Here is a 26,206-nt window from a genome sequence, read left to right on the forward strand (position 1 = left end):
TCTCTTTAGACCATCTCAGAAGTGACCTTTCTCATGTGAGGGTTTGCTTTACAACTTGGTGATTTATATTATAATTTCAGTCAGCACACTGGAAGCTCATTATCTGTCAGATAAGAGTACAGTCATTTGGTCTCCTTTATTGGTCCCTTGGTTATTTTGCCTTCTTCAATAAAGTGGTTATTGATAGGCTTTAATTACTTAATCATTGTTGATGAGCATTGAAAGTTCCCCCAAAAGACAGCCTTTTGTTGTAATATCCTCTTCTTTCCAGTCCTTGCCCTTCCCAGCAGTCCTTTCCTTTCCCACTTAAGACATCTCTAAATTACCAAACAGTGATCTCAATAAGGACATAGACAATGGCCAGGTCCTTACACCTCAAAAATATCTGAGAATCCCCTCTTTACTCTGAGTGCTTAACCTCCTTCCAGTTGCCAGATTTATCAAAGAGGAATATAAGACACCCAGTTAAAGTTGAGATAAAGAATAGGGTTTTAATACAAGTATGCCCCATGCAATATTTGGCATATACTTATACTGAAAAATTATTTGTTGCTTATCTGAGATTCACATTTAACTGGACATCCTATATTATATTTGACTACCCTACGGAGACTGCATACCCTTAATGGCATCCTAAATCCATCTAATGTTTTGAGATCTAAATTTCTTTGAGATTGGCTCCTAAGTTAAACGCTATGTGGATGATGTGTTTGTAACAACTAAGACTGCAGGTGCCTGAGGTGTCGTGGATATTCCACTGCCCACCCACACATAGCTCCCTTTTGCTGTGCCAACTTACGAATACAAACAAGACTTTGCTTGAATAAAACGTAAGCTAAGGGGCCGGCCTGGTAGCTCAGGCGGTTAGAGCTCCGTGCTCCTAACGTCGAAGGCTGCCGGTTTGATTCCCACACGGGCCAGTGGGCTCTCAACCACAAGGTAGCCAGTTCGATTCCTCAACTCCTGCAAGGGATGGTGGGCAGCGCCCCCTGCAACTAGCAACAGCAACTGGACTAGGAGCTGAGCTGCGCCCTCCACAACTCAGATTGAAAGGACAACAGCTTGACTTAGAAAAAAGGCCTAGAAGTACACACTGTTCCCCAATAAAGTCCTATTCCCCTTCCCCAATAAAATCTTTATAAAAAAAAAAAAGTAAGCTAGGTATTTTTCTCTTTTGCAATATTTTATTAAATATTTCAAAGATACCTCTAAGCAAAGACAGTAGTATAGTGACTGCATTACACACAATCTATTTACACCCTAGTCAGTTTTTTCTTTTTGTTTAGTTGGGTAGGTGGGTGGGTGGGTGGGGGTGTTTACACTGCCATCCCCTAAATCAGTGGAGAGTTTTTAAGCTCTCAATCCTGCCTGCCTCCCGAACCAATGAAATCGGAATCCCTGGCAGTAGCGTCAGGCATCAGTACTAGTTAAAGCTGCCCACGGGCTTCCAATATGTAGCCAGGACTGAGGACCAACTACCTAAATGAAAATGGCAAATTCAAAGAACCATATTTACTGCTAACTCATGTCCTTGTATTTCAAATTCCTCTTCAAAATTGATTTCAGGTACTTTTCAGTAAGCATATGACATTATATCATAGTATGTTTATTATGTTATATTGTATTATGCTATAGCATATCACATAAAGATTACTTTTTAAGAAGGATCTCATCTGGCTTTAATCATGTCACTGACTCATTATTAATTTTCTAAAAGTGTATAATTGTCTTTTGCTTCAAATGCTCCTTTGTGATTTTCTTATGTGTTTTTTGTATGCATTTCTCTGTCTCTTAGGTTATAAACCTGTGGTTCTTAACTCTACTCATTAGGATAATCTTAGAATGTTTGTGAAAACTGTTCCTCTGGCCCCTCGCAGAGGCTCTGCTCTAATTGGTCTGGTGTGGAGCCCAGGCACTGTCGTTTTCTAAAAGCACCCGAGGAGATTCTGGTTTCAGGTAGAATTGAAAGCCAGTATTTTTAAATATGTCAAATACCTACCTAGCAGATCCTCTGAATTTCCTGGGGAAATTTTAAAACATACATCTAATTGCCCTGATTAGTGAAGTAGAAGGAATTTTAAGAGGTTCTAGGAGGAGGAGAAATGAGGGGTTGACAAATGGCCGTCAGAGTAATGGATGTAAATGAGGAATTCCTGTCAGGGATGCCAAAGGACTTTTGAGAAGAAGGATAAGGATGTCTGATATTTTAGAAATGTTTTATTTCCTCAGCTACACTTCAGTGTAAACCTATTCCATTGCTCTGAAATCTTCAGAGAAGGCTGCCACACGGGGGTACAGCAACACACAACACATGCCCACACCCACATGGACTGAATGTCCACTGTTCAGGCCCCACCATGGAAATTCTAATTCAGGAGGTTCAGAGAGAGGCCCCAACACCACTACTGTAAAACCTTCCCTATGGCAGTTATAAAAACAGTCATAGGAATGTAAAGTACAGCATACAGAATATGGTCAGTAATATTGCAATAGTATGTGCCAGATGGGTACTAGACTTATCGGGTGATCACTTCATAAATTATATAAATGTCTAATCACTATGTTGTACACCTGAAACTGATGTAATATTGTATGTCAATATTACATGTCAAATTGAAAAATTTTTTAATTACATTAAAAAAAACAAAAAAAAACTTCCCTAGACCATTGTGGTGAGTGACTAGATTTAGTCACCACTGCGTTGTGGATGATACAACATCCTTGGATAATGGTCCTTACAATTCATCCCCTTGATAGCAGGGTAAATTCATGTGTGATAACGTTAAACTCATTGGTAAAACTATTTTTGCAACAACAACAAAAAAGCATTCTGATTCTTATTAGAGTTCTCTCAGGTGTACCTGGTCTTTTTCTCTTTGAGGAGCTAAACGGAGGAAGAAATAACCTTTCTAAAATAGGAAGACCAAGGAGGTGTCCAGAAAAAAAAAAAATAATAATAATACAGTAAAAATGTTTAAAACAGACTTAATGTACTGTACTCTGAAATAACAGAGAGGAAGCCTGGCATACATTATCGACAATTATGAGGCACCAATCCAAAGATTTCATTCATTCATCAGTTATGAGCACTTGCCAGGAGATAAGGACTGAGCTAGAGCCTAGGAATTTGGGGTATGGTGTTGCTTTGAGTAATTTACAACCAAGAAGAGGAAACCAAATATTATAACACAGTGGGAGAAAAATGGAAAATTATACAAAGTAGTGAATGTGGACCCAGTCCATGGGGGATTCGATGCAAGGGGAGACTTTAGAGAAGCAGAGGACAAAACCAGGCTTTTGAAAGATACAATGATAAGGGTGTGGGGAAAATGGAAGGAGAGTGAGGGGAAAGAAATGGTATTTCTCAGAGTGAATGGAACTCTGCACGGGCACAAAAGCTTCAAGCAGCATGGTAGATTTCCTGGATTACAGACAGTTTTACAACGCTGTCAGCTAAGGTTTGGAGGAGCTGGGGCAGGTGGGAGCAGAGTGGTAGCGTTGCTTTGTATCAAACTCCACTCACATACATCAGCCCAGTTATTCTTGGATATTCTGATGTGTTCCTAGAGTGGCCATAAGAAGTTAGATGAGAGATGGCCAACCAGCTCTGCTAGCCTCAAACAAAAGACATATAATCTTTATTTGTCAGATTCTGCCACAAAATCCTCTCTCTCCAGACTAATCTTTTTATATCATGCTTATTGGTACTTGGTTGCGTTTGCTGCTAGAATTCTTGTTTATTCCAGACTCTCGAATTTTCAGTTTCCTTGAGTGTAGGTATTTATTTTTGCATGGTATTCATGTGGTTGATCACATAAACCTGATATCACTGTGAATGAAATTTCAGTTTGGTGAAAACCTGACTTTTCACCATGAGAGAGTTGTATGGACCAGCATTGAAAACCCCTACAGCCCTGTGGTCACCATGTAGGCACCCACCCATTAACTCACGCTATCCTCCAACTCCTCTGCTGTTATCTTCCATCAGTTGAGAACACTGGCTTTAGTTGTTGTGAAGTTAATTTTTTATTATAAGGTATACAGTTCAAATATACACACAAATACAAAGAATCACGTAACAAACACCAGTTTACTTACCACACGGCTTAATCAAATCTTAACATTTTGCTCTATTTGTACCAATTCATTTTTTACCAATGGAAATGTTGTAGATGCGGTGGGTTGAAGCTCCCAATCTATTCTGAATCTCATTCGCATTCTCTCCAAAGGTAGCAGCATCCTGATCTTAGCATTTATCATTGTCATGCATGCTTTTATATGTTTACTACATACATCTATGTCTATAAACAGCATATATTATTGCTTCATAAGTTTTTAAACTTTGAATAATTGCACCCTCAAAGTACCCACCTGTGCCTTGCATTTTTATTAAAAATTAAGTTTTTGAGATTTATTGATGATGATGCATATAGATGTAGTTCCCTTATTTTAACTACTGCAAGGCATTCAATTTTTCACCATACCAAAATTTATTTTTTATTGCATATTGATAGACATTTGGGGTTTTTTTTCCAATTTTTCACTATCATAAGGCTGCAGTGAACATTGTTATACACATTTCCATGTGTACGAATTATTGGGTCTTTATTCATTAATTATTTATTTTACTCATATAAATACTTTTCACGATGTAATAAAAAAAATACCAGCCATCCTAATAGTCTTACACATGTCAACATAATCAACTTTAAAACAACATTATAATACTGCATTGATGTTTTTAACTTGTAGCTTTTCACAGAAGTCACCAGGGCCTTCCCTCAGGGAGCTATATAAGCCTCAGCTCTGAACCATAAATTAATTTAAGGCGTAATTAAATGTGAGTACAGAATTGGAAAGGAGGCTAATATGCCTTCAAACATCTTGGGGTTAATTTAAGACCTGATCTTGCCCCTTTTTCTGTTTCTTTGACATAAATGGTCAGAGTTGACTTGATTCACTCTTCCCCTAACATAGACCTAAAGCCAGATAACTGACTGCAATATTTAGCCATCGAATTTATTTTTTTAAGAAAAAACTATACATATGTATTCATTGTAATTCAGGAGTCTTGATTGGAGAATCTTGAAACTAAGTCATCGAAGGTAAGGGATGGGGGAAGTTGAGAAAGTATAAAGGAATTCCAAGTCGGCAGGTCTGATTGGGTGAGATCTAGGTGCCAGGCCAAGCACACTGGGCACCCCTGCTTCTGAATACTGTCCACAAGGACCAGTCCCAGCACAAAGGTTCCAGCTAGAGGCGAATTTTGGTTCAGGCCCCCCTTTGGGGTTAGTTGGAGTTTGTGTGTTTGCTTTCTGCGCCTGTGTGAGCCTCTGGACCAGTCTGATCCAACGTGGTCTGGTGGTCCCTGGTGCTCTGTGAGGAGGCCTGCTGTTATCAATCCCTCTGCTTCCTGTGGACAAAGATGGCAGAGACACCAAATACCAGCAGGACCTGGAGGCCTAGGAGGAGAGATAGGGCATGGTCTCGGGCCTGGACCTGGGGCCTAGACCTGGGGCCTAGACCTTCTGGTGGACAGAGGCCTCCAGGGTAAGGTTTCTGGTGACGGATGGCTGCCCACCGTGCTCCACCTGGCAGGTGAGCACCACGTCCTCCCTGTGGGCAGATGAAAACACCAGGAGCCACCTCGTCCAGTTAAAGGCTCCGTCCTTGTTCTTTATGAGGGTTGAAGTTGTTTCTGTTTGGGACATGTTTCCATTTTCCAAGCAGGTCAGATGTAGGTGTCAACGGTAGCACCTGGCAGGTGACAACCTTCACCAGGTTCCCTGACACAAGGTGTCGGGTAACCTCCAAGGTGGGTGGAACTCAGATGGTCTCAGACTCAAGTTGGCAGTCCCATGAAGAGCAGACCCCATCCCCACTCTCCCACAGGGTGACATGGTCCACCTCACAGATGACCTTGGAGCAAACATCCCTTTGGGCCAGCACTCCCCTGACTGTGCTAGAGATGCTATAGGAAGCGCCATTTCCTTCTGGGTCCACAGTGGTCTGGGAGGCTGGAAGCTCATTCTCAACTTTGAACCATTTCAGGATGATGTTTCTGGGGGAAAAGCCATGGGACTTGCAGGTGAAGCTCACTGCCCAGGAGTGACCCTCACCGTGGGGCCCAATACCATAGGGGGAGAGAGTTTGTCACTCACAGTGAGCTGAGTGCCTGGTCCAGACTTAAACTCCACATTATCAGCGTCTCCTCTCTGGAAGTTCACACAGTGTCTGCTGGGGTGATGTAAAGGTCTGTGTTGTTTCTCCTTGTGGTGTCTGCAACATTTGTTACTAGGGGAAACCAGGTTCCCTTACTTCATTTAAACCTGTAGATTAACTCCCGGCCTGGCCATATCCCTCTAAACCACTGTGTGGGCCCCACAGGGAGCATGTTGGTCAGAGTGCAGGGCAGAGTAGCAGTCTCCCCGGCTGCAACTGACACTGCTTTCTCCAGCTGACTCACCTGCAGCTCCTCACCTGTCTCTCCTGGGCTCCAGTGGAGGGGCAGCAACTTGAAAGGTGCCAGAGACATACGATGAGAGATTGAGTTGTGTGGCTTCGGGGTGAGGGCTGGAGGGACAGCCACCATTGTCCCTGTGGGGAGCCTGCCTCTAGCCATTTAATTTAATAGGAGTTTTTGTTAAAAGTATACGCATTATCCACTTATTGTCCTGGGAGGGAATTTGATTTTTATTGATTCTGATTTCACTTATTTCTTAGTGCCTACTATGTACTAATCACTCTGTTAGGTACTCTGGGTGTCTAAAGATCAAGAAGTCCTCAGAAGAACTTAGAATACCACAGGGAAGAAATGCTTAGGAACAGAGATGCTTAGTCATCAGCTGGATTTTTACATCTGAAATACAGTTTTTGTTTTCTCCTTCAGTACTCAGGAAATGTTTGTCTCCTGCTGTTGATGAATAATTTCAGAGTACTATGGATCATGCTGAAGAAACTGAAATCCTCGCAGCAACTGAGAGGTACTATGTGGAAAGGCCTATCTTTAGTCATCTAGTCCTCCAGGAAAGACTGCACAAGAAGGACAAGATTTCGGATTCCATTGGGGATAAGCTGAAACAGGCATTCACGTACGTTGTGTTTTAACCCATTTCCTTTATTCTGTCATTCAGTTATGAAAGAAACAGGTTAAATGTATAAGGAAAATCTGGTGAAATGGAGAAAAAAATGGGGTGAGCACTTGTGATTTGCAAAGCTCTCCATAAGTTTCAGTCAGATTAGAGATTAGATTGAACATCAGCTTCATTGTGTATGTCACCATATTTATTAAATACCTGCTATGCCCTATTGTGTGTAAAGATTTATATAAATAACCCGCTTTCCAATTCTTCACCACCTTTGAAATATCCACCTCTTTCTTTGTTTCTCAGGAATGTTCCAACTACTCTCCCCTTTTTTCTACCCTTGACTTCTATCCCATTTTGTAACACCTTGAATCTAAGCCCCCAACCTCAGCAGTCAAAGATCCTCAGTGTCCTATGACTCTTCATTTTGGAGACACATACACAGTCATGTTGCAGGCCTGGGAATGTTAATACATGTGTTCCATTGATAGTTCCCAAACTTCAACATCAAACCATCTGATTGCTGCCTCCTAAACTCTTGGAACCATACCTTCTGTGTTCTGTGTTCATTTAAGCTTCCCAGTAAGCCTATGCTCAGGCGTGATCATCAGGACAGGTTAGAAATGTACACATTAGAGCCAGACCATCTGAGTTTTAATCCTAGTCCCAACCACCACCCACTCTGCGCTTGAGTTGCCTGCTTTGTAAAATGGGGATAATAACCGTATTTACATCATAGAGTTACTGGGGGTTAGGCATACTAGGCATTAAGCACTATATAAGTGTAGCTATTATTAATATCTCAATTTTCTAAACAAGGTTATCAAATCTAGTTTTTTCACTCAAATTCATTGCTTTTGCCATAGTTGCCTCACATGTTGCTTCCAATATCTTCCTTCATCTAATTACCAGATATTCTTAACCACTAAAGACACTGTATAAAATACCATGCATTCTGCAATAATGTATTATTTTTGAATGAAGTAAATTGCTTCCTTGTCACCAGGAGGACTTATGGCTGTCATAGTGGCAATGGAACTCATCTGTCCATACTCTTACTCGGTGATGTCTTTGATTATTTGCATAGTCTGGCAAAAGCACTGGGCCAAGCCCAGAATATATCTATGTGTCAAAGTTAACTGAACCATATAGGGATTAAATGCCAGGCCTTGGTTTTATCAGCATGGTGTTCCACTGAACTAAGACACCCAGACATAGACTCTGGTACTATACTCCATGGCACGGGGTGTTTGAGTTTACCTAATCAAAGGCCCTAAAGCAATAGACACATGTAAATAAACCTCAGAATACTTGTATAAATTTCCTTCATTTTATAAAGAGGGAGGAAACTAAATGGACAAATGCTAGTCGGTGGTTCCACATTCAAAAATGAATTCAATCAGTAAATGATTCCCTTACTTTGTTTTTCTACCAACACAGAAAATACATTAAGGATTTCATTTATTAAAATAATAGTTTCTGGGCTATCTCAATTATTTTGAAGCTAATTATTTTCTTATTTTTCATGGTCAGTTGTAGAACATTATTATGGAGCCAAGTGAGATGTTTCCATCAAAAAAAATAGTTCTGCAAGAAGCAGGTCTTCTTGCCTCGATCTCTGCAGAGTGAAAAGGTTATCTTCAGCACCAATGGTGATTTTTTCCTTATTGCTCCAGAATATAAGGAAGGGAAAATACCTTCGTCTGAATTCTACAGAAATGTTCCTCATTTTACCTTTGTCTGTCTTTGTCTTCTCAGATGTACTCCTAAGAAAATAAGAAATATCATTTATATGTTCTTACCCATAACTAAGTGGTTGCCAGCGTACAATTTCAAGGAGTATGTGTTGGGTGACTTGGTCTCAGGCATAAGCACAGGAGTGCTTCAGCTTCCTCAAGGTCAGTAGAATACATTTATTTGTTTTTCGTTTTCCTTACTACCATCTCCTCAAATAATCACTTGACCCTTTTTCTGTTTAACTTCATCATGATTGCACATTCATAGCTTTTATCATATCATTCTAGTAACTTTTTGCTGTCTAAAGGAATTCTTTAGAAACATATAACCCTTTAAAAGCCCCAGAGATAGCAGTCATAGAACATGGTGATACTGTTTTACAGATCGGTACAGTTAGGAGCTGGCGGGGTTAATGCGTTACTCAGTGAACATGCTGGTGGGATTGTTGTCTTCAGGTTCTTGACTCTGAGTTATATTGTTGTTACAAGGGACTATGAAGCACTGAATTCCTCTGTACTTGTGTGATCTGTATATGTGATATAAGAATTTAAGAAAATCTCATTCATTTGTTCATCGTTCACACTTGTATGTCAAGCATCTGCCTGGCCCTCCCTGTCCTCATGGAACTAATACTCCAATCAGGAAGAGAGACATGAAGCAAATAAAAACACATATAAAGTTTTCATTACAAATGATGTTAAACACTATGAAGGAAAACACAGAAAATACATTAAGGATTTCATCTATTTAAATAAGAGTTTTATTATTTAGTTGACTACAGCTACACGTACTGGAGATAATCACACAGAGACCTAATTTAAGAAGGTAAGTCACAAATACCTCTTTAAGGAGGTGAGTTTTGAGCTGACACCTGAAGGATGAGTAGGAGGCAGGTAAAGAATGAGAGGAAATGCATTTCAAGCAGAACGAATAGCGTATGTGAAGGCACATAGCAGGACAAAAATTGATTGCTTGAAGAGTTGGTTTGAAGAATTCACAGGAAGGCAGTGTGCTGGGTGTGTGGGGAGCGAGGGGCCAGTGGCCGGGAGGCGGGCAGGGCAAGTCTGCCCCACTTTGTTAGCCACTTGTAGATGCATTCTGAGTGCCGTATAAGCTATCAGCGTGCTTTTTACTTGGGTTTTCTTTGTAAGAGGTCACTGAGACTGCCGTGTGAGGAATGAACTTGGTGGGTGGGAGAGGCACCAGAATGAGTCTGGGGACACCAGTGAGAGGTGACAGTGACTCAGTATAGGCAGTGATGAGAGTGGCTCCAACAGTCTGGAGGTCAGCTGGCCAAATTTCCCTTAAATTAATTACAAAATGGTCCATTTGTCAAAAAAAAAAATTCCCTTAATGATAAATTAGTTGAGTTTTAAATTTTCCAAGTGGTTGATCTACCGAATCTATTAAGTCTATTGAACAAAAGCCTTAAACCAGGTTTAGGCTAGTTCTCCACAGCCATTTTGGCACCAATACCCCAAGGATAGCGAAAGGGACAGATTCAAACAAAGGCAGAGTGAGGGCAGGAAGAGGAGCAGGCAGAGGTTCAGCATCTGATATGGGAAACAGAAGTTAAACTGACACTCAGTCAAGTTGGGCTGACGAACCTGGAACCTGGAAGAGATCAGGGGGAGTGGGCATTACATTGGCCAGGGAATGGTACAGTGGGAGTTCCTTATTCTCCAAAACACACGAAAACAACCCATTAGAAAAACAGCCAGCACTTGGGCATCAACACCAGATTACAACTGTGCCAGTCAAGGAAAACTTTCTGCCCTTATCTAAATTGGGAAAGAATAAAGCAGAAAAAAATTTACCCCTGGCAAAGAGGAGATGACAAGGGAAACTGTCAGCCTGGAGTCTCTAAGCATAAATGTGGGATTACAAATAGGATTGCGGTGGAAGGGCGGGAAAGTTAAGACACAGGAGGTTAGGCCGCGTTCCAGGAGCCAGCAGTGTGTGACGTCACCTTGCGTGTGGTGCCCCTGCTGCTGGGGTTTGATTGGAGGAAACCTCGTGTCTGCAGAGCGGCTGTAGCCTGTGAGCAACGAGATGCAGAGACTACTGAGCCCAGTCCGTCCGCCTCCCCCGACTAGGGACACAGAGCATCCCGTCATGGATAAAAATGAGCTGGCGCAGAAGGCCAAACTGGCCGAGCAGGCTGAGCGATACGATGGCGTGGTGTGCATGAAGTCTGTAACTGAGCAAGAAGCTGAGTTATCTAATGAGAGGAATCATCCCTCAGTTGCTTATAAAAATGTTGTAGGAGCCCATAGGTCATCTTGGAGGGTGGTGTCAAGTATTGAGCAGAATCGGAAGGTGCTGAATAAAAACAGCAGATGGCTTGAGACTACAGAGAGAAAACTGAGACCGAGCTAAGAGGTATCTGCAATGATGTACTGTCTCTCTTGGAAAGGTTCTTCATCCTCCATGCTTCACAAGCAAAGAGCAAAGTCTTCTGCTTGAAAATGACAGGAGACTACTACCGTTACTTGGCTGAGGTTACTGCTGGTGATGACAAGAAAGGGATTGTGGACAGAAGCTTTTAAATCAGCAAAAAGGAAATGCAACCAACACACCCTATCAGGTTGAGTCTGGCCCTTAACTTCTCTGTGTTCTGTTAGGAGGTTCTGAATTCTCCGGAGAAAGCCTGTTCTCTTGCAAAGACAGCTTTTGATGAAGTCCTTGCTGAACTTGGTACATTAAGTAAAGAGTCATACAAAGACAGCGGGCTGGTGATGCAATTACTGAGAGACAACTTGACACTGTGGATATCAGACACCCAAGGAGATGAAGCGGAAGCAGCAAAGGAGGAGAAAATCCACCAGCCTTCCAACTTTTGTCTGTCTCATTCTAAAATTTACACCGCAGACCATGTGTCCTCCATGCTGTCCCACAAATAGTTTTTTTTTTACACAATTTATGACAGATTTATGTTACTTCTAGTTGAATTTCTATATTTCCCATGTGTTTTTTGTGTTTAATGTTAGGGTAGTAGAGCCAGTTAACATTTAGGGAGCTATGTGTTTCCATCTTGAGGTGGCCAGTATGCAGATGTGGAATGTTTATACAAGTTATAAATGTTTAGCATAGTGCTTTTGGTACATTGTGGCTTCACAAGGGCCAGTGTTAAAACTGCTTCCAGGACTAAGCACAGAAGACTGCCTACATATTGGTTTGTCCTGGTGGGGAACAAAAGGGATCATTGGTTCCCGTCACAGGTGTAGTTATTGTGGGTTCTTAAGGTTGGGGGTTGGGTGGCCAGATGGCTCAGTTGGTTAGAGCGCGGTGCTAATCACACCAAGGTTGCGGGTTCGATCCCCGCATGGGCCACGGTGAGCTGCGCCCTCCTTCAAAAAAAACAAAAAGGGTTTGGGGCCCTTACAAGGCCATAGCTAAGATGGATATCCCATGGATGGCACATGTCGAACCATGTCTGTCTGTGGAACACTCAGTCCAGTGTGCACACCATTGACTACAGCTGCAGAAGTGTCCTTTAGTCGTGACCCAATTTACTCTGGAGAAGGGCAGAAACGTTCACATTCCATTATTTGTAAAGTTACCTGCTGTTTGCTTTCATTGTTTTTGCCACACTCGTTGTATTTGTATTTAAATGCTTTAGGCAACCTAAGAACAAATGGACAAATAAAGATGCAGTAAAATGAATTACTTGGTAGCCATGACTTCATGGATATCAAGCACGGCAGTAAAACAAAAAACCCGCGTATTTAACGTTTCTAAGGTATTTTTTGCTTTTGTGATTTTTTTTTATACTTGCCTAACATGCATGTGCTGTAAAAATAGTTAACAGGGAAATAACTTGAGATGATGGCTAGCTTTGTTTAATGTCTTATGAAATTTTCATGAACAATCTAAGCATAATTGTTAAGAACACATGTATTAAATTCATGTAAATGGAATAAAAGTTTTGTGAATGGACTTTTCCACTACTTTCTCTACAGCTTTTCATGTGAATTAGTCTTTTGGTTCTGAAACTTCTCTCAAGGAAATTGTACATTTTTGGAAATTTATTCTGTATTCCCTCTTGGCAGCTAATAGGCTTTTACCAAGTTTAAATGCAAAGTTTATCAGAACAAAACACTGCTAATATAACTACTACTGTTCCCAACCACGTCCCATACTGCCCCCCCACAACCCCCTGACAAAAAAGGTGGGGTTTTTCTTCAGAGGCAGGGGGATTGATTGGTAAAAAGGAATGTGTTTCATTAAAATGTTTAGTATATGGCATTTTCTAACTTCAGAAGCCATGATGTTCTTGGCCCATCATGACATTGGGTAGCAGTAACTGTAAGTTTTGTGCTTCCAAATCACTTTGGTTTTTAAGAATTCTTGATACTCCTATAGCCTGCCTTCAGCGTTGATCTCTATTCTTTCTATTTGTGAAGTGCACAGGATTTCCATTTTTTAGCTTTCTGTCTTGTTACCAACCATTCCTACTTGGTGACCGTGTACTTGGAAAAAAGGCTGCATGACCTTTCTGGCTCTGCTCAATGTGTAAGGGTACCCTGCTTCTTGGCCTGCATCCCACAGACTATTTCCCTCCTCTTACTTACTGCAGCAAATCTCCTTGGTTGATGAGATTGCTATCTCCCCTTAAACCCTACCTTTAAAATCCTTCTTCTTTGCCTGCCTTTAAAATCCTTCCTCTTCCTTTCTTCTTTAAATAATGATGCGGCTAAGTTATACCCAAAGCATACCCACCAGACTATTTCCTCAGTTCCTTGCAGAAAACACAAAACAAAAATACCATTTTAAAAGAGGTGTATTTTTTTTCTTTTAGAATGTAAGCTCCTTAAGAGCAAGGATGATGTTTTCTTGCATGTTCTATTGTCCCTAGTACACTGTAAATGCTCACTAAATACTGACGATGGGAGGCAGCGAGCCTTGATGGTAAGGGTGCGACGCCAAAATCACCCTGCAAAAAAGACACATCAGCTTAAATTAACATGGTTTTCACTTGTTCATCAGAGATACGTAAGCCTGTTTCCTAATGATCTCCCTATTCTGTGTGGTTTTTAATCCCACAGGTTTAGCCTTCGCAATGCTGGCGGCTGTCCCTCCTGTGTTTGGCCTGTACTCTTCGTTTTACCCTGTTATCATGTATTGCTTTTTTGGAACCTCCAGACACATATCCATAGGTAAACGCTGATGCGTGATATTTCAGTACCTTTCCTTTTGGATTTCTAAGCTTTGCAATGTGTCAAAGAAATCGCATGCTTGTTATTGGAACATCTGCTTACTAACTGCACAGCCAATAGGAGCTTTAAAAAAAATATACTCCTCCCAATATTTCTAGAACTAATAGCTTTCTTATAACCTTGACATAATGAAAAAAGACAATTTTCTTTTCTAAAAAGAGCAGTTTTTGAAATAAGTGCTTCAGTTCATAATACAATTTGTTTACATCTGGTTTTCCTGTTTGTTTACTTTATTGGTGGTACTGCAAGTTCCTAATTACTATGCTGGTATTGCATTTTCATCTGATTTTAGGCTCTGAATTGCACATAGTTTCTCTTTAGTGTGTTTAAAATCACATTTATATGGATTTCATAATTGTGCTGGTGCTGCGTGAGGCTGCCGCCAGCACACAAGCATAATGTTTCAGATGTCCATTGCTAGGTAACAAATACCCCCCAAATTTAGCAGCTTAAAACAACAATCATTTCATTATCTCTCACAGTTCCTGTGGGGCAGGATTTGGGAGGGGCTCAAGTGGGCAGTTCTGGCTCAGGGTCTCTCACGCAGTTGAGAATCAGATGGGAGCTGGGGCTAGAGCAGCTGCAAGAAGCCTGAAGCCTCTTCCTCTCTCTTCCACTCTCTCTCTCTCACCTCTCCCTCCTCTCTGTCCCCCTCCTTGCTCCCTTCTTCCGTCTCCCTTCTCTCCATGTGGTCCTAATTGGCGCTTTCTCTACTCTGGGCTCCAACACAAGCAAGCGTTACAGCTCTCGGGTGGAAGCTAGTCACCTTCTGTTATCTAGCCCAGAAGTCACCTCTTCTGCATTCTTTTGGTTAGCAGCAGGTCACAAGTCCACCCATATTCAAAGAGACAGGAATTAGACTCCCTCCTAATGGGGAAATGTCAAGGTTTTAGAAAAGTGTGTGGGATGGAAGATACCATCATAGTCATTTTTGGGGACTACAATCTGCGCACACACATCTTACACATAAACCAGGAGCAGTGCTCTAACGCTTAAGGAGAGACGTGCAGTTGTAGTTCAGTGATGATTTATTGACTTCAGCTGTGTCTCCTAGCGTGCTGGCAACAATCACGTCACACACTGAAAATTGTTTCCGTGATTAATGCTTCATCATTTCAGGTCCGTTTGCTGTTATTAGCCTGATGATTGGTGGTGTGGCTGTTCGATTAGTACCAGATGATATAGCCGTTCCCGGAGGAGTAAACGCGACCAATGGTACGGAATTTAGAGATGCCTTGAGAGTGAAAGTTGCCATGTCTGTGACCTTGCTTGCAGGAATCATTCAGGTAAGACCCACAGAGCGGGAAATGGGCTCTCATGTGTTCATTTCATAATTATCTACTGAGCATGGTTGGCTGGTCTACATGGTGGGCAGTGTCAGTCTGCAAAAATCCGGAGCTCCAGATTCATAGCTCTCAGCAACACCGGGACGACTGCATGCCTTTACTGAAATTGATATTTGTTAGGAACTAGCACGCTTCATGTGGTTTTAGAGATTCCAAAAGCAAGAAAAGCTTGAAGCAGGATTGGTTAGTTATGGGAAGAGGGCATCTCTTATCTGCTCGGAAGGAACAGGAAGTGACCTTGATTAAACGTGTCCTGGTTCTGAGGGACAGGGAAAGTACGAGTGTGCCCAGTGCTCTTTGGGACTCCAAACCTTCCATTGTTTTCTGTATAACCGGTGATGTGTTAGCTATTTAGCTGCTGCAGGTCCAAGTATGTAGTGTCAGAAAGTGGTCCAGAAAGAACTTTTGTATGTTTTCTGTTGGTTTTAACTTCCTGATCTATCATGTGACTTATTTGTTTCTTTGTCATTAAAAAAAAAAAAGTTTTGCCTAGGTGTCTGTAGGTTTGGATTTGTGGCCATATATCTCACAGAGCCCCTGGTGCGTGGGTTTACCACTGCAGCAGCCGTGCATGTCTTCACTTCCATGTTAAAATACCTGTTTGGAGTTAAAACAAAGCGGTACAGTGGGATCTTTTCAGTGGTGTATGTAAGTAAGCAACTTACCGGTATGAGTTTTTCCTTCTTTATTTTCCCTCCTTCTCTTCTGGATCTCTTTAACCTTCAAGGCTCACTTTTCTTTTTTCCAAGAATTTCAATAAAATGGAAAAGATTTGGTTATTCTAAGGTTTCTCTGAAAAGAGCACTAGAAAATGAATTAAATCTTAAAGTTTCATTTTATTAATATGTGATACTGCCTACCTCGCAGGGAATTTTTTTATGTTTTTATTTGATGACTACACCTTCTCCCTAATTAGCTGAAGAGACAGCTTTTTTGAAGACCGAATTATGTTCTCTTTGGGAGCTAACAAATAATTTAAGGGCATTATGGGAGAACCTATCTCTCTCAAAAACTGCTTACTTAAGTAGGTAAAAAAATAAGTTAGTCTATAAAAGACTTAACAATTAACCAGTTTAATAAGGTATATATAGACCTTTGTACCCAACTCAGAGAAAATGTAAATTATTTGTGAGCACATAGGGAATAATGGTATAACCAAGCATGTTGAAACTTACATGTAAAACGGATTACAGATTCTAAAAATTTAACATTTTTCTCACAGTGCAGTATAATTAGCAATCAATAACCAAATATAACTTTAAAATTCCCATATGTTTAGAAACCAAAAAACGAATACTAAATTACCCATGGATAAAGGAAATTATGAAATAATTAGAAACAAATGACAGTTAAAGTCCTACAGATTAAAACTCTTGAGATGCTCCTAAAGCTATTCTCGGCCTGAGAGACCTATAGCCTTTGGAGGTATTTATGTGCCAGGCACAGCAGTGAGCCAACTGATAATGGCACTTGCCCTCCTGGAACCCACAGTCCAATGGGAAGGCAGACAGTAAACCACTAGTTGCATACATATATAACTAATTACAAATTGTGTTCAGTGATATAAGGAAAAGGCACAGGTTGCTATGAACGTTGAATAGTGGGGTGGGGGGGCAGCCAATTAGCTCAGTTGGTTAGAGCGTGGTGCTCTTAACAACAAGGTTGCTGGTTCGATCCCCACATGGGCTTCTGTGAGCTATGCCCTCTACAACTAAATTGAAACAACTACCTGACTTTGAGCTGATGGGCCTGGAAAAACACGCTTAAATAAATAAAAGTATTAAAAAAAAAAGAAAGAAAGTTGAATAGGGAGAACTTTAGATTAGGGGCCTAGGAAAGTCACTTTGAGGAAGTGATATTTAAATTGAGTCTTTGATGGATTAGAATGGAATCAAACTGTAGGAACATTCTCTAAATAACCAAGTTCTTCATTTCCCATAATAGCTGGTAACACGCTTCTCACTCTGAGTTGAGCACCCGAGGATGCTCCAGGCATTACTAGGCAGGTGTGTAGGCTGGGCTCAGTGGTACCCTACTTTCCCAGGGGCCAGAGGAGTGCTGACTGGGTTTGGGGTGCTGAGACTGTAACCCTACGATACAATGAAAAATGGCTTTCTTCTCCGACTTTCCTGGGTATTTTTCCAAACTTTAGCACTTTCTTGCCTTCAAAGCCCACCTGATTCCTCTTTCATCTACTAGCAATGACTTCTCCCTCTTTCAGCTCCTAAAAGCTTTTCTGTGTGTTTACCTTTGGATTATTTTGCTGATATCAACCCTTAATCCTTTCCTGAGGACTCAGTATAAGGATTACTTTTCTGAATGTGATAATACTACATTGAGACATTAGCACATCAAAGAATACTATAAGATTGCTGGATAAGAATTACAACTTCAAAGTTGTGTGAGTGGGTACAATGTCTCCTAGTTGGTGGAAGCTACAAAGAGAGATTTCAGCCTGAGAGTTTCTAACTAGAAATGTCCAGTGATGGGATGGCTGGTGTGAGTGAGTGCACTAGTGTCTCTGTCTATTCAGGGGCTATTGCTTCATGTAAACACCCAATGTTCACTGTGTTACAGAGTACAGTTGCTGTGTTGCAGAATGTTAAAAACCTCAACGTGTGTTCCCTAGGCGTCGGGCTGATGGTTTTTGGTTTGCTGTTGGGTGGCAAGGAGTTTAATGAGAGATTTAAAGAGAAATTGCCGGCACCCATTCCTTTAGAGTTTTTTGCGGTAAGTCAACTTTCAGCTATTTCTGTGCGGGATTAGAGACGGACAGGGAATTAGACCTTTTTTCTCTGTTCAGCCAAGAGAAGGTTAGAATTTGCCAAGGGGAACTTTTACAAATACACTAACAGAAAAGAAAAAGCATTAGAGCGTAGACATGAAGGACTTTTAAAATATAGGTGAAGACTATCCATAAATATTTTAACATGAATTATCTGTGAGTGATGGGATTAGGGAAGATTTTTCTTCCTCCAAGTTTTTATTGTCTAATTGTTCTATAATGAACACATATAACTTTAATAACCTGAAAAACAAATGAAGCTGTTTCAATTTTGAAAAGACAAAGCTTCCCATATTTTCTTGATTTCTAGCACTCCTAGACCAAAAGAAATACCAACCATTCATTTACTGGGTGGTTAGGTCTAAACAACTTAATATATACAGAGGGTGCCAAAAACATGTATCCACATTTTAAGAAAGGAATACTGTATTAAAATTGTAATACTCAATATATACCGATAACAAAAGATGAATACAAGTCATGTTTGACTTCTGCAATTACAAGAGGTGCTCAAAGTATTTCCCATCAGCATCCAGACAATTCTGATGACGGCCAACTACTGCTTGAGCAGCATTAACCAGTGTCTACTTGTATACATTTTTTTGGCACCCCAGTATTTATGCCTAACAACTGTTTGTAAAAATAATGAACATAAATTGAAATAAAATATATATTTATAATGTCCTTAAGTAACCAGGATTATTTATTAATGGGATGTGTGCGTCTGGTGGGCACTTCACAACTCCTCACACCTTGGAATCCGATGGACACTGCTACCGTCATTTCCTCTTCACTTTGATTTTGCGTGATGCCTGCTTTTTATCACAGCAACCACTGAATGCCCAGCTTTGCAAAGATATAATGTGATCGAAAGGAATGCAGTAGGAACTGATATTGAAACGGTGAACCACCTCAGATTAGAAGTTTGCACAGTGTATGACAGATGTCATATGTTTCCCTTGAAAGTCATATTCCACAGGGTCCTGGTTCCCCCTGACACCCTGGGCACCTTGGTGCATAGTTTGGGATCCGGAAGGATAAGAAATAAAAAGTGTAGGTGTCTGATCCAAATTTAGCCAAAAGTTCCAGCCACAAAAACAACTGGCTGGTATTCCAGCTCACGGGGAAGCCAATTCCTTTGATCCTTTCCCTCGCCTTGGTCTTGTCTCCATCCGCAGAACAGCCTCTAGCAGTTTCAAAGCCTGTTCTCTCTTTGGGACTGGGCACAGAGTTCCTGTTCGTTCCCTCCAGGAGTCCAAACAGAGGGTCTCAGTCCCTCTGCGTGGCAAAGGAGATGGTCAAGCCCTGATTATCAAGTAAAAGAGTGCCTTTCCTGGCTTGGGTTGCTAACTCTGTCAATTTTCTAGATCACCTTTAAAGATTCCTCATGTTTCCCAGGGCAGTGGCTCTCCGGAATTCTATCACTGTAATTACAGTAAACCAATGCTTTTTAACTTCTCACCTAAGTTCTCCTCTGAACAAGGGATAGAAAGCCATAATGGAAAATTTGGGACAGAGTCTTCATGACTCTCTCGAAACATAAAATTTGTTTTTTACCATAAAAATGTTTTTGAGTGTTGCATTCTATTTTATAACACATCTGTTTGTGTTGATAGGAAAGCAGTGGTTTAAATGACTTGCCACTGCATAAAGTTGGTGCTCCGGGAACTTGACCATATTTATCCTGTGGCTTTGAAATATTCGGGGCACTCCCGCAGTTTGATATGCACAACAAATACAATTATGGGTGACAAACGTAACTGCGACCAGCAAAAAGGGACATTTCATCAAAGGGGCTGGCAGCACCCATGCCCTCAGTCTCTCAGGCTGCTGTGTCTGATAACAAACTTGCCTTATTAGGGCTTTCCGACAGCAGCCACCTGTGAGAGGCTGGCTCCCTTCCTTGACCAGCCCCAATTCCTTCTCTCCTGGATAACCCAGTCAGAAAGTTCGATAGCGTTAGTTCTTCAGGATGAAGAAAATTGCTATCCTTCCTTCTGTTATTTTTCTCTTCTTGTAGCTCACTAAGCATTGTACTGTACATGTCACCTGAACCTATGCCCTGACAACCCAGGAAGTCTTGGGTACAATGGCACATCTGTGTGATGGGCGCTTTTACTCTGACCCTGACTGAAATGGGAGAAGACACGGGTAGGGTGCTCTCGTCACACCTGGTGCTTCCTGGGAAGAGGGTCAGCAGGAGTATTGTAGTTCCAAACATACATTTTTATAATGAGACGCTGTCACTTTGCCACCCTCACAATACACATTTCAGTCACACCTTGGCAGAGACTCACTTCACCTGCCCCAAAGGTAAAGCCAGCTCCTGAAAGGTTTTATGGCCTCTTCTGTTTGCAGGCAACTAGCCAAACACCTCAGCATGTAACAGACCAAAATAAGGAGAAAAGAATCCCAGGCCACAGGGAAACTGTGGAGTCCATTTTAATTTTGTGGGTAGAGTCATTAGGAGAAATTAGAATTACTGGAAGCTAACTATAACATAATTCTTCTTTTTAAAACTGAAAGTTAATGTGAGAATAGATTTGGCTTGGCTAACAAATTGAAGCTCATTTTTGTGGCATTTGAATTTTCATTTACAAGTACATTTTGATTTGTGTCTGTTTTAGGTGGTAATGGGAACTGGCATTTCAGCTGGGTTTGGCTTGCATGAATCGTACAATGTGGACGTCGTTGGAACACTGCCTCTGGGGTAAGAAACTAGTTTTAAGTAACAGTGTGACTTGAATAATCAATGAATCTGTTAATGTTTCTAACTTCTGCTTTAGTATTCTTGCAATGAAAAACCTTTCTTTTTTCTACATACCAAATAGCTGAGGGTTGGGGGGACAGTTAGCATATGTGGGGTTTCTTTTTATTATGGTAAGAAACACATGACATAAAATTTACCATCTTAACCATTTTAAGTGTACCGTTCAGTAGTGTTAAGTATGTTCACATTGTTGTGAAACTGACCTGGATAACTCTTTCATCCTGCAAATCTTAAACTCCATACCCATTAAACAATAACTCTCTATTATCCCTGTCTCCAGCCCCTGGCAACCACCATTCAACTTTTTTGTCTCCATGAATTAGACTATTCTAGGTACCTCATATAAGTGGAGTCATACAGTATTTGTCTTTTTGTGACTGGTTTATTTCATTTATCATAATGTCCTCTAAGTTCATCCATGTTGTAGCATGTGACAGGATTTCCTTCTTTTTAAAGCTGAATAAAATTCCACGGTATGTATTTACCAAATTTTGTTTATCCATTCATCCACCAATGGACATTTCAGTTGCTTTTCCACCTCTTAGCTATTGTGAATAGTGTTGCTACGAACGTGAGTGTGCAAATATCTCTTTGAGACCCTGCTTTCAGGTCTTTTGGATATATACCCAGAAGTAAGATTCGTGGACCATATGGTAGCTCTATTTTTAACTTTCTGAGGAACTTCCATACTGTTTTCCATGGTGATTGCACCATTTTACAATCCCACCAATCCTGGTATGTGTTTTTCTGTTTCGTTTTTGTTTCCCATTGTTTTGCACTTACCAGTTTTTTGACTCGGTCCTTGGGTGACATAGGAATTAAGATCTAAGTTTAGCCTTCCACTTACTAGCCATGTGACCTTGGGCAAGTCACTTATCCTCTCAAAGCCTCAGTTTCCTCTCTTGCCAGGTAAGCATGGTAATTAATACCTATCTCAAGGGTCACTGTGAAAGCTCTAGGAGATAAGACACGTAAAGTAGTTAGTGTGGCACCTGGCATACCCAGTTCGTGTTCAAGACAGTAATTAAGAGTTCTGTGTGTCATTATTTCAATGAGCTTTCTAGTTTCAAATAATATATTATTTCTTTACTTCATCTATTTTCTTTTATCTAACTCTACGTTTTAAGGTTTTTACTATTCTCTTCATATTTGAAGAAGGAAAAGTGACTACGAGCCTGTCCTGGTCTCACTCTGTTCCTCTCTGACTCTCTCTGGTGTCTCTGTATCTCTGTGTCTTTCTGTCTCTTGGACTCTCTCCTTCTCCCTCCACCCTCCTCCCTCTTTCCAAAAGAACAGAGTCAGACCTTTGCCAACATGTAGGAGACTGACAGACCTGGCACAGTCCATCAGGCCTTGCTCTGGTCCCATCTAAGAATCTCCTGGAAAGCACAGGGCACAGCAGTGGCTCTTTAAGACCAAGTTCCCCCCACAGAGCCAGCATTGAAGGAGTTGCATTCTACTTCAAAACAATAAATTGCCATCATGAACATGTTACTTGTGATTTAGTGTAAAGGCCTAACACCGTAATAACTCTTGCTTTTCTATTTAGACTTATAATTTATAAAAGACTTTATTGCCCACATCTCAGTTGCTGCTCAAGTAGCACTATTGGCAAATATGTTATCCCCATTTTACAGATAAGAAAGTTCATTTAGTCTCATTTATTCAGCATGTGTTTATTGAGTGCCTGTTTTGTGCCAGGAACACAGCAGTTAAAAACAAAACCAAAGATGTAAGCAAAAAAGTCTTTATTCTCATGGAGCTTATATTCTACTGGGGGAGACAGACAATAAATAAGTGAGAAGTCTATGAGGAAAAGGGAAGCCAGATAAGGGATAGGAGGGGCTGGGGTTGCTGGTGTAGGTAGGGTATCAGAGAGGGCGACATTTGAGAGACATGAATGAGGTTTCGTGACTCTGAGTGAGTCCCAGCCTGGACCCAGAACTCAGTCTTCCGATACCCAGTTGTGTACGCTTTCCATTACGTCACACCTGAGGCACTAACATGATTAGTCATGTGATAAACATTAGTCTTCGACCGGATCCAGAAGATAACCCTACTTAATAACTAATCACAAATAATTTGAAAAAGTATGAATTATTACACTTAGATTTTTCCTTTTAAAAATTCACATGAGTCCATCATTTCTACCTAATACCTTCCTTTCCCTTCTGCATTGTACCCAAAAATGCTTTCTCTCTATGTGTGAAACCTAAACTTTAAAAAAAAAAATTACATTTTGCCTTTCTGAAATTTGGCTACCTAGAAACCTTATCTTTCTGGAATTATGCCCCAAACCACACAGGAAACAAATATGCCTACCTAACTACATATCATCATACTGTTTCAGTTATCTGTGACTCCTTTTGCCGAATAAAGACCCCTTCTTTAGGCGGTGGCTCAGGGCAACAAGACAGAAAAGCAGAAGCCACCAAGCCGCCTAAAGTACTCACACAACATCACTTTCACCACATTCTGTTGGTCAAAGCAAATCACAAGATTCGGCCATGGGGGAAACAGACTCCACCTCTAGATGGGAAAGCAGCACGTACAAGTATGGGAGGGATTGTCGGTGCTCATATTCGAAAGCACTGGCGCACTTACCTGCACACACACATAAGTACATACACACTGCAGTGTCCAGGAAGTGACAGTTGGCTGTTAAAGATCCCAGTCATAGCAGTATATATCCTGTGTCTTGCTTTACTTTCCTTAACACATTCCAAAATATATCCTTTTCTCATATTCTTCTTCCTCAGACCCAAAGCTGCTGCTAGGGCTTCCCTTTTGGGTAACGCTTTTGCAGCAAAGTGCAAGGGAAAGAATAAGTTTTATAGTCAGACCCCATGGCTTTGACTTCCTGCTCCATCTTGGGCAAATTACTTGACATCTGCAAGCTTCTATTTTTTTCACCTATAAGTTGGGATAATAATGGTACTTATCAAATAGGATTGTTGTGAGGACAAATGAGATGACTTGTGTCAAGCATGTAGCACATAACCTAGGCTTTGTATATGTCACGTTCCTTTCCTCTCCCCCCTATTTTTCCCTTACCCCAGGACTTAATGCATCCCCTTTGTTACTATGAGTTGCCGTCGTAAGAAAAATAGGCCTAGGGAGGCGGGTTCTTTGTGGTTTCTGTTGTACTTCAGTGATGAGCTATTTGACTTTGCACAAGTTACTTAAGCTCGCTATGCCCCATTTTCCTCGTCTGTAAAATGGGAATTAAAATGGTGCCTTGCTCACAGGGCTATTGGAGATACATTAGCACAGAACCTGGCACAAAGGAAGCACCTGATAAACGATTGTTATTGTAAGAATAATCATATTATCCATCAATTGATTGATTATTGTTATTATTTAGCCCAATACCTCGAATTGCAGCGGGTGCCTTTGAAAGCCTTTATTGCGCCTTCCCCTATACCATTCGAGGGAATCCCTATTCTGTTCCTTTAGGACAAAGGTTCCAAACTACAATGCACCACAGAAATTAGGTTCCTTGCAGGGCTCCAGGAGTCATATTTTGGGCCCCTTCAGACTCCCAAGATTCCCAGGTGAGACCCAAGTTGCATAGTCTGGTGCTCCTCCTTTCCTGTGTTAGACCTCACCTGAAGAGGTGCTGGGCAGAAGCAGAGCCCTCACATGAAATAACCAGGGAGAGCAGTGAGGACCTACTGCTGCATGGACAGTAGTTCTCCTCGACGATAGCCCTTGTCCAACCCTCCCTGCCCTCAGATATTGGTTCGAATGTCTTGTGGCATCTGAGCACTTTGCTGACCCTCTCTTCTTCCTGTACTGTGTCTTACTTACACCTGCTATACAGGTGCCATGAGGTATGAGGTTACTCCTTTTCTAAATACAATGGCATCTGATCTCTGCTGATAACCCATTCCGGTAGAAAGCTGGTACTCTGGGGTTGGGGCCTGGAAAGAAGCTCTGTGTGTCCAGGAAGGCCCTCCTTTTTGCCAGACTACAGCGAACAAGTATACAAGCATTGATCGCCTCCTTTGCAGACAGTGCCGCTCTAATTATTCCCCTCTAGTTGCATGTGTTTTTTCCAGTGGTCATAGCACTTGGGTTAAAGTCAACTTGCCCTTTCAGGCTCCTACCTCCAGCCAATCCGGACACCAGCCTCTTCCACCTTGTGTATGTGGATGCCATCGCCATAGCCATTGTTGGATTTTCAGTGACCATCTCAATGGCCAAGACCTTGGCAAATAAACATGGCTACCAGGTCGATGGCAATCAGGTAAAAATCATTAATTTCCTGCAGATGTTTCATACTAACACGATCATCATGCTCTACTATGTATGACAGGCAAATAGACTGGATTTCTCTGTCTTGGTAGAGAAACTTTTAGTTTGATAATGGATGTATTTGAAGCATGAATTTATTCAACACTACAACTTTTTCATGATTGATGTGTGTTACATCATCAGAACACTGAAGTACAAAGCCCTACCTCAGCTCATGGGCAGGGGTCCTACTAGAAAGATGAAACCTCCAGTCTGAGGTTTGCAGTTTGCCATTCTCCTATTGATGTCATCACCATTTTAAAGTTCACAGGCTGCTGAAACAAATCATAAAATTAAATTAAAAAAATAAAGTTCACAGACTGAGAATAAAATGTTTTCCCAGAACCATTTTTACTCCACAGGAAGCGTGCTGTTTGTCCATTAAACTTTGAGTATACGCTGCATCACTCAGACTCCACACCTTTCCAAACACAGCTGCAGATCAGGTATTTCATCCGAATGCCATGAGCTATAATTTTGGCAGGACAATATCTATTTTAACATGCTGCATGTTTCTAAAAGGAGACTAGATGCTCCCCATTTACATGAAAACAGTGATCCAACCAGGAAGACCCGAAGTAGCCCTGAGAGAGTGTCCCAGGAGGACACTGGCATATACTCAGTGATGAGCAGGGGCCAGACATTCAAAAGGTGTCTGGCTTCTCTTAAACAACCAAAATAGCCTGTTCCTTTTGCTGCTGTTCTATGTTGTTGTGTTTTTTTTACAGTATTTGTATAGAGTGTGTGTTTGGGGAAAAGGGGGGTTGGTCGTGGGCACAGCATTTATCTCCAACACAACAAAAATTCAGAGTGTTTCCCCCACCCCACCTTAACTTACGTAATAGTTCCTATTCTAATCTCATGCTAAACTAAACAAACTCTTACCTCTGAAAGTACAATGAAGAGAGCCTGTACTGCTGCAAATGTGTATTATATGGACCATGATGCCTTTCTTCCTGAAGAATAAT

At 41.2% G+C, this 26,206-nt stretch overlaps 1 protein-coding gene and 2 pseudogenes across 1 annotated transcript in view; 2 read left to right on the plus strand and 1 right to left on the minus strand.

Annotated features, from left to right (window-relative positions):
* The window catches only part of SLC26A5 (solute carrier family 26 member 5), a 56,093-nt gene that overhangs the window by 16,464 nt on the left and 13,423 nt on the right, over positions 1–26,206 (plus strand). The window contains exons 3-10 of the mRNA XM_074340620.1: positions 6,890–7,091; positions 8,844–8,983; positions 13,871–13,981; positions 15,161–15,327; positions 15,871–16,035; positions 17,965–18,117; positions 20,800–20,882; positions 25,044–25,191. Of these exons, the coding sequence (XP_074196721.1) occupies positions 6,940–7,091; positions 8,844–8,983; positions 13,871–13,981; positions 15,161–15,327; positions 15,871–16,035; positions 17,965–18,117; positions 20,800–20,882; positions 25,044–25,191 (1,119 nt within the window). The 5' untranslated portion in view covers positions 6,890–6,939. The remainder of the gene's footprint in view (positions 1–6,889; positions 7,092–8,843; positions 8,984–13,870; positions 13,982–15,160; positions 15,328–15,870; positions 16,036–17,964; positions 18,118–20,799; positions 20,883–25,043; positions 25,192–26,206) is intronic.
* Positions 5,398–6,535, minus strand: LOC141573045 (signal-regulatory protein beta-1 pseudogene; annotated as a pseudogene).
* On the plus strand, positions 10,938–11,725 carry LOC109454166 (14-3-3 protein zeta/delta; annotated as a pseudogene).

This window comes from Rhinolophus sinicus, linkage group LG09, assembly GCF_036562045.2.
Source record: "Rhinolophus sinicus isolate RSC01 linkage group LG09, ASM3656204v1, whole genome shotgun sequence".
Classification (NCBI taxonomy): Eukaryota; Metazoa; Chordata; class Mammalia; order Chiroptera; family Rhinolophidae; genus Rhinolophus; species Rhinolophus sinicus.